General features: G+C 43.2%; 1 protein-coding gene across 1 annotated transcript in view; it reads right to left on the bottom strand.

Moving 5' to 3' along the window:
• Window positions 1-12,032: 12,032 nt before the first annotated feature.
• The window catches only part of LOC146577088 (protein NLRC3-like), a 107,413-nt gene continuing 104,722 nt past the window's right edge, over window positions 12,033-14,723 (bottom strand). Inside the window, exon 10 of the mRNA XM_085268116.1 lies at window positions 12,033-13,612. Coding sequence (XP_085124242.1) covers window positions 13,068-13,612 — 545 coding nt within the window. The 3' untranslated portion in view covers window positions 12,033-13,067. The remainder of the gene's footprint in view (window positions 13,613-14,723) is intronic.

Here is a 14,723-nt window from a genome sequence, read left to right as displayed (position 1 = left end):
GAAACTGCATGCTTTTGCAGAAACGTGCTTTTGCAGCTAGAAAGTGAAGCTGATATATATCAGTTTTAATTAGTTTTTACCAACTGCTTGCTAGGGCAATCCCACGAGTTTGGTGTTTTTGTATTGAACATGATTCCAAGTGCTTTCTATAACACATAGCAGAGGTGCCACAACAAAGACTGAGAAGAGGACAGGAAGAGACAGTGAAAGAGATGCACTCCTTCACCATTCATGTTAAAGCGTTGCATAGCTTTAATTTTAGAGAGCGTTGCATAACTTCAGTCATTTTTCTACCACAGGTGAAGCCAAGAATTGTGAAGCTCTCTTTTGGCCAAATACCAGAATCTGTAAGAAGAAGAAAAAACAAACAATCAAATAGGTCATTATTAAGAGAACAACAATCTCTTGATGATTATCCACAGTGTCTTTGATAACTCTGAGATACAAACTGTCAAGGATATACACATCCCAGCAAACAATAGCTGTGTTTGACTAAAGCGATTAATAACAAGGACAGAGCTACAATCACTACAGTCAAACATAAAGGGCTTAATCCTGAATCCAAGTCTGAGCTGTGATGCCGTTGGTGCTGAAAGCTGCTCAGATCCTGAAGCTGCACGTTTTGTCTCTCTCTAACCAAACCAGCAGCAAAAGAAGACACATTTCGCTTGACATAAACATTGTCATGAATTCCCTCTTACTTTTGCTGGTTTGCTTCCACCACCATTAAAACACACACAGAAAAACAACACAGCACAGCTCTCTGCCTCTCTCAGTGTACTTTAAGAACACCGTTTCCCATCTCAAATCTCTGTTTTTGGCATTATTCGCTTGCTTGTTATGAAGCAGTCTACCGTTGTTTACAGCCATTTTTTTTAATGACTTCTGACAAGACAGCCTCATTTCTGCTGTTCAATACCAAATTTTATTTATTTTTTTCAAATTAAGTGAAACTGCAAAATGCTCTGCTGTGTCTCTATTAAAACCTCTTATTAAAACCTCTGAATCACTTCAGCAGCATCAGCCAATGTACATTTGTTGAGTCGTGGTTCTCGTCTGCTTTTGTTCTACTGCAGAATAATATTTTTAAGGTTATCTACTGTAAAAAGCTAGGCCAGGAAAATCTGCTTCATGGTTTTGTGTTTTATCCTCAGTTACTTTGACACAAAAGCATCTGCTGTGATGCTCACACCTCTGATGAAGTTTCACAAGTGTCAGTACTGATAAATGATCAGAATTATAATGTTTCTGACTCTCTGAGTAAGAATTAAATGGAATCTAATTGGGACCTTGTGAATTGGAATTGAACAGGTTCTAGAAATCAGTGATGATACTCAGCTCCAATACCCACCTATGATATTAGGCTTACGAACGCTGACTGGGTTTCATTTACCAGCTTTTTATGTTCTTCCTGCAGTTTCCTCCCCACATCACTCATCTTAACTTTTTTCCAGTCCTCCTCAGTCTAAACAGAACACACAACAATACAAAGAAAAGCTCAGGTGATTGATCTCTAACACTAGGCATCCCCAGTCTTATTCTTAGCAGTCTAACTTCTCACCATATCTTTGAAGGCCTCTCCATTGTAGTAGCGCTTGGATGCTGGATACTCTATCGTTTTGTCACATAGTTCCAGGAAACTGGAAGCCACCAGATGCAGCTCCTCTCCGTCATAGCCGTACAGCTTTTTGTCCTCACGCGTCATCAGCACAAGCTCGTCACATGGACATGAGGTGCCCTTTACCACACCAATAACCTGCATTTTTACAATCTCGGGAAGGTAGAATTTTCCCCAGGCGTTAACTTCATCATCATCCCCGTCGTATTTGGTGTTCTCAAGCTCTTCTATCCACAGGTCAGCACCACTTGGCTTCTTCAGGTGAACGCACATGCTTTTGTTTTTGGAAACAAAATCTTTCACCCATTTCAGGTACTTTTCACCTGGAAAGAAGCAGACAAGGAAATATGGATGAATGTAGAAGTGTTGGAAAAGACAAATAGCAAGGTTATCCTACAGCAGTTTGTGAAAATGTTGTATCTTGAAATAAGCAGGCAAAATGAGGATCTCACTTATCTCATATGTTCTGACTACCGACTTTCTTCAGTTAAAGACAAAAAAAGGGCACACTGGAGGCTGACAGAGTGTGCAATGGTGGGAATCATTTTGCAGAACTCACTAAAGTTTGTTTCTCCTGGAACAAGCTTTTTACACTTCGGCAAATGAAAATACTGTGTTAAACTAAAAAAGAGCACCAGACCAAGGTCTACAGTACTAACAGAAAAGCATGCCGTTACCTGTTGCCTGTCGACACAGCTGCTGATCTTCCTCACCAAAAAAATGAGGATCCCTGAAAGGAATAGAAAGGTTATGTTAAAATGAATGACTGTCACGGTGATCATGGGAAGCTCCAAAATATCACAACAATAGCTACGAAATCACAAAATGCAGTGTGATGTCTGTAAGCACCAAACATGACATCTCTGCAAATTCATCTTGAAACATGTAGGTACCTCACACGTACAGCTGCAGCCATCTCAGCCATTTATCACTGTGGCTGCCAAGTGGCTGCCACTTCACAAGCGCATGGCACAACATAGAAGAGCCACCTCCACAGGACAAGACTCAGCAGTCCATCTGCATCTTAAGGATAAAGGACACTCTTTCGAGGATGCCAATGTTCACATTTTGGACAGAGAGGACAGATGGTTTGAAAGAGGAGTGAAAGAAGCCATCTATGTCCACTGTGAGCGACCATCTTTGAACAGAGGCGGGGTTTACGACACCAACTCTCTGCCATCTATAATCCAGTTTTGAGATCCCTTCCCTGACGCCTTAACGCCCACTCACATCCTGGGCCATCTGACCTCAGGAATTCGCATGATAAGGTGGGGTCAGGTTTCACAATGAACACACCCGAAACTCTGGCTGATTGGGGCCCACACCCAGTTTCCCACCTTGGCTCAGGTGATTAGAGGATCATCAGGGGGTCCTTTTGTCCCTCTGTGGGGGGACACTCCCACTAGGTTTATATCTGGGACTCTCCACCATTTGACCTTAGAACTGAAGAAGCTTCTCGGATGAGAGGTGAAACGTCTTCAAGTAACTTAAAGAAGTCCAGACGCTTTTCTTTGCAAGCTCCTTTGACTACGATGACCTGGATGACTGAGAACCTTCACAGACATAAGGTGAATGTGACAAACAAAGCGCCTTCTTGTTCTCTGTGATAATGTAAAGTTATTAATGAAAAAACAAACGAGTAAAAAACGGACTGGAAACATGTCTTCAATCAAAACTCGACAAAAACAAAGAAACAGCCTCACTTCTCTGCGACGCTCCCTAAAAATGACGTTACGTGTTACGTACCAGAGATTTCTATACAGCCCTTTATCAAGCCGAGAGAAAGTGACGCAAAACCCTCCAACTAATAACGACTAGCAGAGAGGCTCAGCTGAGTGTAGTTACCTGGTTTGCAGACGCATACAGACGTTTCCTGTCCTCTCGGACGCAGCTGTGATAGAACATGTGGTGCATTACCGCCACCAACTGGCTTGGAGTGAGGACCGGAAATCGCTCATGCCAAATCAAAAAAAAAACAACATAAAGAAAGATTAAGTGAAGAGATAAATGAATACATTAAATCAAGAAGAAAAAAACCCACCACCGGACATATACATCCTCATATCCTTCTGTACAAATGAGTTTGTTTTAGAAACTGAAAAAAGCCACAAAACCTTCACATCTAGAAATCCTTTGCAGTAAAACTTGTTTTTTGGCAGGTTCCACAGGTTTTGAATCAGTTTTCTTCTTTATTCCTGATAATTTTGACAATGAAAAAGAACATGTTCTATAGGGCTTTGGAGTTGACGTCACGCCGCAATGCATTGTGGGAGCGCGGCACCATTTTCGAGGTCTACGAATCAAAACAAACACACTGTGTTGGAACGACGATTACAAGATGCTTAAAAGCAGCTCAAAAGAGAACGGACTGTATAGAGACCGATTGCGTCCAGAGGCGAAGCGGCGGTACTTGCAGAAAATTGCGTGCAGTGGAAATGTGGACCCGTATGAAATACGGCCGTGGAGTAGAAACCCTGAAGACGTAGCCTGATATATTTTCGTACCTTATCTGTGGAGTCAGCGCGTACAAGTCGTCATTCAAACAAAGGTAAGTCAGCTCGAGTACTGCGTGTGAAATGCGTTTGATTTCCCTGCAAACATTCACATTAGTGCAGCATAAATTCATTCATGAGGGGAAATTACAGTGAGAACATGTGGAGGCTGTTAGAGGGAGAAGATAGTGAGTTCAGTGCAGGGCTGTGCAGAGAGGTTTAAAGGGGCGGGTGCTCAAAGTTAAAAAGGGGCACATTGAACCAGGCTGAATAACAACAACACACATTCATCAAGAATCTAATATGGGAAGGGCAGGGCTGTGTTGGTCTGAGACTGTAGACATTAAAAAGTCCACAGGAGAGATGGTAGCTGATTAAACAAGTGTCATGAGATAATAACAAAATGCAAAGATTGGTGACAGCGCTTGGAACCATAAGGCAACAAAAAACTATGTATGTAAAAAAAAAAAAAAAAAAAAAAAAAAAAAAAAAAAATATATATATATATATATATATATATATATATATATATATATATATATATATATATATATACATACATACAGTGGGGCAAAGAAGTATTTAGTCAGCCACCGATTGTGCAAGTTCCCCCACTTAAAATGATGACAGAGGTCAGTAATTTGCACCAGAGGTACACTTCAACTGTGAGAGACAGAATGTGGAAAAAAAAATCCATGAATTCACATGGTAGGATTTGTAAAGAATTTATCCGTAAATCAGGGTGGAAAATAAGTATTTGGTCACCTCAAACATGGAAAATCTCTGGCTCTCACAGACCTGTAACGTCTTCTGTAAGACGCTTTTCTGTCCCCCACTCGTTACCTGTATGAATGGCACCTGTTTGAACTCATCATCTGTATAAAAGACACCTGTCCACAGCCTCAAACAGTCAGACTCCAAACTCCGCCATGGCCAAGACCAAAGAGCTTTCGAAGGACACCAGGAAAAGTATTGTAGACCTGCACCAGACTGGGAAGAGTGAATCTACAATAGGCAAGCAGCTTGGTGTGAAAAAATCAACTGTGGGAGCAATCATCAGAAAATGGAAGACATACAAGACCACTGATAATCTCCCTCGATCTGGGGCTCCACGCAAGATCTCATCCCGTGGGGTCAAAATGATCATGAGAACGGTGAGCAAAGATCCCAGAACCACACGGGGGGACCTGGTGAATGACCTGCAGAGAGCTGTGACCAAAGTAACAAAGGTCACCATCAGTAACACACTACAACGGCAGGGAATCAAATCCCGCAGTGCCAGACGTGTTCCGCTGCTGAAGCCAGTGCATGTCCAGGCCCGTCTGAAGTTTGCCAGAGAGCACATGGATGATACAGCAGAGGATTGGGAGAATGTCATGTGGTCAGATGAAACCAAAGTAGAACTTTTTGGTATTTTGGTATCCTGTATTTGTTGTTGAAGACTTCTTCAGCTTCTTCTCAAGGACATCAGCTGCTTGTTTGGCAGCAGAGGCAGTTAAGAAGCTTCCTGAAAAACACCGAACAGTGAGTTCACTGTGGCATATGACAGATTCAGCTTTCTGTGTGCAAATGTGTCTGTGTCGACCTTTCAAATGCTGTTGAATCCAAAACATCAGCGGCTCCTCGGCTGCTCACTTCATGCACTTCTGTCTGTGTGACAGTCCAATGACATCACAGCTGTTTCCAGCCCCAGTGTCTCAGGACTGGACACCTTTAAACATGTCGAGGATCAAACAGCCGTCATGTATCTGTAGCAACAACATCATTGAATCTAGAACAACTGGAGCCAAACCAGTGGCTCTGCTGGGATCACTGGTGAGCCAACACTTCCTTGTTGATGCAGATTTCAGGGCTTCCTTTTGCTCCTCCGTTATAACTGTTCTCTCTTCTCAACACATGATGACACAAAGGAATCAGCAGTGACAAAGATGATGCTGAAGAGAAGCACACACTTCACACATATAACAGACCAGTGCAGTTACACACACCTCTGCTCGACATCAGGCCTCAAACAAAGACACAAAACACTAACTTGACTCTAAACAGAAGAAACGAGCAGCTGTTTCTGTTCTGTGCTTATTTATATTTGACACACATGCTTCTCTTTGTGCAAACACACATCGCACTATAAGGGTAACCTCGCACACAATGATTGGACAGCACAGTGATGATGCTGGGAGATCCTATACGCAGCAACACAGAAACACTGAGAACTTTAAACAATGATGGAAAGTGTTATAAATGACTTGTTGGCCTCTGATCTGTCACAAACAGCTGAAACGTGTCTCTCATGAGTCACATGAAGGTTTTTGACAGAAAGGACAAAAAGTAGCTGCAGTCAGTTTGTGTCATTTTTATATTTATTCATCTGGGAGAAAAATCTGAGGGACATTAAAATGTGTTTTCAACAGAGACAAGAACATGAATATAACAGAACAGGTAAATGAACATGTTTCAAGTAAACAGCTGGACTGATCAGGTCCAAACACAGAGTGATAAACTTGTCAAACAGCTGTCATATCTTTATATAGAAGCTCTTTATAAATGCTGCTCACTGCAGTCTGTTTACTAATAATGTCAAAGTGTTAGAAACACAGAAACATCAGAATGGTCTTTGTTCACAGAAACCTGTCTGGGATCCTTTGTTGTTCTTTTGATGCAGAGTTACATTATAAATATAAAGAGTTATTTCAGAGTCTCATCAGTTTTCCTGCATGTCTTTATTTAACACATCAGCAGGGCTGAAGCTCTCATGTTAAACACACACTGATCTATGGACACGTTCATGTGTTTCTAACAGAACCAGGCTGTTATCAGCCTGCACTAACATTATGTCACACACACTGAATGTAACAGTGACAGTTTACATCATCACACAATCAGCTGTGATTGTTTCACTGTCATCAAACGAGTCAACAGGAAGTAGAATCAATAGAAACCAATCATTTACTGACAGCATGTCTGATGGAAATAAGTGCAGATTATGTATGAAGTCTAACTGCACACAGTAACTGTGTTACAATAAGGACTTAACAGCGCCCTCTGCTGGAGTGTTTCAGTACTGCGTTAACTAGAATACACCACCTCCTCCTCACACCACCTGCTACAGCTCTACTCTTCTATGACTACAGTCATCCACAGCACTGATGTGAGGTCACATGGTTCATATGTAAGGAGCACAGCTGACCTCAGGTCAGTTTAATGACTGTGAGCAGCAGCTGTGTTATTGTCACTGTGACAGGGAGACACTCTCAGACACAGCGCTCATGTCAGCTTGTTCTCATGCAGGAGGATCAGGAGCTCCATGTTTGTCTTTCTGTTTGAATCATGATGTGTTTGTGCCATCAGAGTCTGTCATGAGTACTCAGGGTTTCACAGCAGCTCTTCTGGATGCTGACGAGGACTCCAACCTCATGTTTCACCTCTCTGAGCTTCTGATGTCTGTGAACACTCGTGTTTCTTCTCTGGGCTCATCTGGACAAAAACACCTTTCTGTGTTTGGCTGCAGCCTCATTCTGACTGACAGGAAGTGTGTTATCCATGAGCTGCACTTCTGTGAGGAAGTTTCCTGCTGTGTTTCCTGTCTGTGGACAAACACGAGTGTTCCAGCTGAGGACTTGGTTCCTTCCACCTGTCCATACAGGACATCACGCTGTCTGCAGCTCTGTAAATGCAGCTCCAGGTCCTTCCACGTGCTGCTCTGTATTTGTGCAGTTTGTAGTGTGTCCTGGGAAACGTAGCACACATGGTGTTCTTCTGCTGTTTCCTCCTTTCACTGAGTGTGAAACACTGACGCTGTGCTGTTGTTCACAGAGGGGAGCTGATTCTAGCTGCAGCTGGACTCTGTCATCTAACTGAATGTGTTGGTGCTGATCACGGGGCTCTGAGGGGGGAGCAGCAGGAGGACTCTGGATGCTGACGTCAGTGTATCTGTGGAAGCTCCCACAGCGTGTCTGTCATTCAATATTGTGCTGTATATTGTATCTATGCAAAGATGAACAGACTGTGTGTTCACTGGTCTCTGTGCTGCAGCTCTGATGTCATCATCACTCCCTCCTCCACCCTCAGCAGTCCCAGCATGCTGCTGTGGTGCACCCCACCCTCACTCTACACCTGAGCCACAGACCACACCCTCCACCTCAATATACACCACAGTTTTCTCTGCTGTGGAAATGAGATCAGGAGGAAATCATCATTATTATTATTTAATAAACGCTCACATTAATGTGGGCTTATTTGTTTCATATTAGAAACATTAGTTGAGTGTTTTTAGTATAAAATGGTCAAAGTCCCTCTTTTTGCTCCTCCCCTCACCTGTGGATGGACGCTGCTGTTACCGTGGTGACAGCTTGGATGTGTTTCAGTCCTGCCTGGTTATCACTGCAGGAATCTTTCACATTTATTACAGGTAATAACTCTGATTTTTCTGTGTATTATGAACCAAATGTATCCTGATACACACAGAGATGGATGAGCAGAGGTCACATGATGAAAGAACAAACATGGAGTCTTTGATTGATTTAGATATTTATTGATGAATGCAAACAAACCCGACACTGAACCATCGTCCAGCAGAACAAACCTGATCACATGACCTGCTGACCCAAACAGTGCAAAGCTCCATGGCAACAACAACAAACAGCCTCACATATGTTAACAGAGGCTGTTAGAAGCACAGAGTCTTTACAGTCTTTCTCCTGTTTGGACACAGATCTCTGCACATCTTCATCACAGTTACTCACAGACGTGCAGAGTGTGTGGATATCAAAGCTAAGTTTCCACCATGTTTGTAGTCTGTACTGGGACTCATGGAGCATCTCTCTATGAGCACTCAGTGCTTTAAACAGTGAGTCCCAGTTTAACCAGCAGCCTTCACACCACACATCACACAGACATGGAAACTTCAAACCTCAGACTGAAGACACCATCAGAAATAAACAGATTGTGATGAAGATGAAGAACTGGACCAGTTTGCTGTGGTTTCTTCTGTTCCTGTCAGAAATAAGAGTCTGGCAGCACTTTGCTCTCCTTCCACATGTTTAAGGAGGAAGTGAAGAAGAGCGAGTGAGTCGTCTTCCTCTGTGGGCCCAACATCAGGCAGCAGCCACGTATTTTTAAAAACCCAGCACACTGCTTCAGAAACACTGAGTCCAGGTGACCAGAGTCATGTGATCAGTGAGGTCTTCACTCAGGACGTCACAGCTTCAGGACCTGATTCAGAGGTTTATGAGGACGTGGATCATTGGTGCTGATGTTGTGTGAGAGCTGGTGAACCATGGGGAACATAAATAACAACCAGGCCATCAGCAGTTCTACCCCCAGCTCTAACACCTACATAATACACTATACATATAGTTATTGTTAAGGTTCAAATATTGAGGAAGGAGAGTACAAACAACCAGGTCCAGAAGAGCTTGGTCAAACAATTGATTTTAATGAACACAGGCGTGGGGGGACCAGCGCCGTACGCAGACAGCGCTGATCTCCGACTAATCAAAGCATGAACAGATATTTTATACCATCGGGGTTTGGATTTAATGACGCCCCTTCAACGTCACACAGATACATACATACATACGTCAAATCAAAACCACAATGACTTTTAACACAGTTTGAAAAGAACATTATCTCTATCTTCATGGCAGATGTTTCCTGTCAACCTTTTGACTGCCGCTTCTCCAAAACCACAGACCATGCTCTGCAGTAAGATACCACTTCTGCACGCCCGCAGTTGCAAGCAAACATGATTAACCTCTCACCTATAACTGAATGTATCTACTATGTGTGTGTGTGTCACGACCTCACTTGGCACTCTGTGTCACCTCTCACCTACTAACGCTCGCAGTCAAACAGAGGCCACTCTCACATGTGTCAGCAGTTTACTAAAACTATATATGTAGTATATTGAATAAATGTTTTAATCAAGAACTTCTACTAGAAGCTTAATAAAAGAATATAAAAGTATAAAAGATAATAATGAACAACCTGGTTATTCAAATAGCATCATCCAAACAGCTCCTCAGAATAAGCTGCACTTACACTCTGCTTTTAGTTTCACTTTTGCAAAAGCACGCTCTGCAAACCTGCAGTTTCCTGTCAACACTTTGCACAGAGTGTCCTCAGAATCAACAGAATCAGCCCATACCCACTTAAGATTATAACAAGCATTCAAAAGCATTTAAGATCATAGATTCAACTCAACAGTTTAAAGTGGTTATAACTGCACCTGTAGTAAAGGCTAATTGGGTACCAAAATGTTTAAACATCTGAATGCAATATCAATGCTGTAGATTATATTATTAATGCAATGGTAATGATGATGATTATTAACAGTAGCAACAAAATAATTTCCCTGATCTCCACATTATATAGGTTATAGTATGTTATATATAAACGTAGCTGAAGCAGTTTCATTTGTAGCTTCACGCTGCACTTCACATGTTTGTCCACCAGATGGCAGCACAGAGGCCTGTGTTGGAAAGCTTTGAGTAATGAAGCGTTTTCAATCCAAGCTTCAGAAAGCTTCATGTGGTCATCAAGGAAGCAACCAGGAAATATCTGCTGTGTGTAAAAACAGCAACACAAGAATCCAGGATGAAGACAAGAAACTCAAAGCTCACAAAACAGGTGGAGCTAATTTTGTGACGTGTTTCTGTAAAAACACCACAGAAGTGAATCATCAAAGTTTCCATGTGAGCTGATGATGCTGCTGCAGAGTTTCTGTGAACCTCCTGTGACCCCGCCTCCTCATACAGAGACATCTGATTGCTCTTCAAACTGCATCACATGGACACATGTGATTGTGTGTTGTAGTATTGATCCCAATGCTGGTATCAGTCCTGGATCAATAACACTGGATGGATGCGTTCAGCATGGAGCCCCTGAGCTGTGTTACAGACAAACATGGAAACTGACAGGTCTGTGTCATTCACAGTCTGTAACACTTCTAAACAACAGAGGCTGACCCAAGTGCCTCAGAGCCAGGCACGCTCACATCACAGCTCTCTAAATAAGCCAGTTTCAAAATAAGAGCTGAAAGCTGTGTTTGCTTGTGTTAGCTTATTATTGTGGAGACTAACATTCAGTGATCATGTGTTCAGACTCATAATGATTACTCTCAGAAATCCTGATCTTTGTATTTACTGTGTGTTGGATCAATAACTGAGATTCATGGTATCACACAGCTGTGCTGCTGCTGATGTCAGCACATCTGGAACAATACGAGGTATCTGCTAGCAGACTGAGCAGGACGTGAGACCTGTGGACTGTTTAAAGCTGTCCCTCCACAGCTCACTCAGACCTGATCCACACCTCAGTGATATTCTCTGACTTCCTCAGTAGAGACAGAAACCATTCAGATCTGGGACCATCAGCTGACTGATGATGTCACACAGACTGTGTTTTTCAGGAACAGTGATTCTGATGTGAGCCTGCTAGCTGACAGCAGACCTGATGAAAGCACATGTTCACATCTGTGAGGACAGACTGGACTCTTTGACTGCACCTTGGTTCTCCTCAGAGGTCTGTACAGGAGCATGTCCACCCCCACTGAAGATCTCAGTCACTGTGAAACATAGAAAGCTGCTTGTGTGGCCTCTGCCTCACATGTAGATACAGCTACAGGTTTCTCTGTCAGTCAGACTGAAACAGTGTCCTGATGCTGCATCATTCAGCTCTGTGCCCCAGTCAGCATCACTGGGAGCTACCAGTGTTTCTGCCCTTTTCCTGTAACACTACACTCAGCACAGGCTCAGCTGGTATCCAGTGTTGGACTTTGGCTTCAGCTGCTGTGATAGATCCTCTAACATAGATCAGCTCTGCTACATGTTGTTAGATAAGTGCAGCTGCTGTCATGTCCTGATGTTTCTCTGGCTCAGCAGCTTCTCCATCAGAGGTTCACATGGAGCTGATCCAGTATCTCCAGTAACTGTGTTCTGTGCCTCACTGGTTCATCCTTCTGTCTGTGTGACGTCAGTCAGATGTTGAAGTTAAACTCTGTAATCTTCACTGTGTCACAGAGTTCAGTGAGTCCCGTTATTCACAGTATCAATCAGATCATCAGAGAACAGCTGATCAGCAATCAGTGGTGCCAACAGCGCCTCCTGTGGTGAGAGGATGCAATAATGCAATGTAGCATTTTTCCACTCAACACTTGCAGTCATGGAAACTGTCTGTTGGATCTGTGTGACGTTGCTTTCTTGGTCAGAGTTCCTCACAAATGTCCAGATGATTCTTCTAATGAGGCGTCGCCATGTTTGCAGCTCTTTGGAAGAAAACGTCGCCCTTTGCCATCCTTACTTTTCTTTGACTTCTTCAAATGCAGCTGAACTCCAGCTGGTATTTTCTTGGACTTTGCAGCTGTTTCTGGTCATCAGTTCATTCCTGCAAACCTCTGAAGCTGAACAACAATGATGCTGCATTGCTGGCTGATCCCAAAAGGTTGATTCTGTTCATCTGGACGTTTTCAGAAACGTTTGCTCACTGATCAGGTGACTTCTTCAGTCTCAGCTGACTGCAGCTTTACAAGCTTACAAACAGCACATTTGCACAATGACTGAAAGCAGCAGCACCTGATATATATGATACTAATATAATACATATACATATATAATCCATACTAATGATGAAGGAACTGAGCTCACAGTCCATTGTTCATTCAGTGAACTACTCAGTTTATTTTGGGCCTCAGAAATGCTCACTCTGTTTGTACATCACTGTCAGCAATAGACTCATTCTGCTGTGTGGACAGGAACACATGTGACATCACTTCCTGTTTGTTTGTGACTGAAGAGGAAGAAGTTTACAAGGAATCATTTAGAAGAGTTTCAAACATCAACTGATTGAATCCATGAATCTGAAAACGTGTTTGTGAGTGAAAGAGACAGACATGTACAGACTGAACTATCTGTTCAACAGTCAGAGTGTTTCTGTAACAGGAGACACTCTTTACACTCCACTCAGCACAGGGACACTGAGGAACCAGGAGAGCAGAACCAAAACCCAGGATAAAGAGTTTGAGTGAATGTGGTGTTGAAGGTGTGGAGGTGGATCAGAGTGTCAGAGGAGACTCTGTAGAAGGACAGAGTGCCAGCAGGACAGTCCACATACACTGCTGCTCTGTTAGAGACAGAGGAGGAGGAGGAGGAGGAGGAGGAGGAGGAGATGGATGTTTGTCTGTAATTGTGACAGACATAACAAGGACCATCATCAGAGCAGCTCAGACTCCAGGACTGATCATTGTCTCCAAACAAACAGTCATAACTGCCTCCTTTCCTTCTGATGCTTCTGTAACTCACTGATATATCAACTCTTCCTCTCCACTCGACCTCCCAGTAACAGCGACCAGTCAGACCATTTCTACACAGCAGCTGATAATCATCAAATCTGTCTGGATGATCAGGATATGACTGAACCTCCTCCACATGTGTCACCTTCCTGTTGTTGTCAGACAGTTGGAGCTTTGTGTTCACTGTGTTTGTGTCGATTGTGAGTTGACAGGAATCTGATGGAGAGAACAAACACAATCCAGCTGCAGTTATTGATCCATCATCTGTTCATTGATTGACACTTTGATGATGACTCCTGACATGATGAAGATGGTTGAATGTGTGCTGCTTTGTTTTCATGAATCCCATTAAAAACACACTTACACTTCCTCAGACCTGGTCTCAACCATCGGACTCCAGCAGGCTCCACCCTGAAAGGAGGAGGGGGGTCAGAGCAGCACAGTCAGCATGCACACATGGACATTACATGGCTCTCACACACACACTGTTACACACTGAGCTCAAAGCTCGGCTCCACTGTTTTATTCAAAGAAATCTACATTTATTTATCAGCACATTTAAAAACAGCTTGAGCCAAAGTGCTGCACAGAGTAGAGAGAAAATAGGAAACATACACAGTAATGACTATAAAGACTGGTCAGGATTGAAAGCTACAGAGTACAAATGTGTTTCCAACCGGCTTTTAAAAATGTCCAGTGTTGGTGACGACCTGATGTGAAGGGCGACTGTTCCAGAGTTTGGCTGCAGCCATCGATAAAGCTCACCTCTGTTTTTACGTCTAGTTCTGGTCAGAAGCTGCTTATCTGCAGACCTGAGGGCTCCACTTGGATTCTTTTGTTAAAGAGAGATAAGATGGAGCCAATCCATTCACAGATTTAAAGACAACCAGATCTGGAAGTGGATTCTACCACGTACTGGTAACCAGTGGAAAAAGCTGGTGATGGGTCGTCTAGCACAGACCCACCGCTGGAACCAGACAATTGATGAGGGAGAGAACTGTGACAGCGCCGTTCCTTCACTTGACCTCAGTCGCTCTCGTCTGCTCCCTCGTAACACTGCTCTTTATTGAGCTTACATGAATATGCACAAGTTCATTATGACGTCTTACACAGGTATGAACAAAGAGTACCAGTCTGTGCATAGTGTGTGTGTGTGTGTGTGTGTGTGTCTGTGTGTGTGTGTGTGTTCCAGATGTGACCCTGTGACCCCAAAGCTGGTGCTAAGAGTCCAGCGGTCCCCCTAACAAAGGGCTCTTATACTTAACCAGACACAGAGCAGGTGTCCTCCTACACCAGGGGTCTCAAACTCGCGGCCCGAGGGCCAATT

Source organism: Mchenga conophoros, linkage group LG3, assembly GCF_057382185.1.
Source record: "Mchenga conophoros isolate Kocher_MC1m ecotype Shallow Benthic linkage group LG3, M_conophoros_male_GT1.1, whole genome shotgun sequence".
NCBI classification, from domain to species: domain Eukaryota; kingdom Metazoa; phylum Chordata; class Actinopteri; order Cichliformes; family Cichlidae; genus Mchenga; species Mchenga conophoros.
The sequence above is the reverse complement of the archived record's forward strand: the minus strand, read 5'-3'. Positions and strand labels throughout refer to the sequence as shown.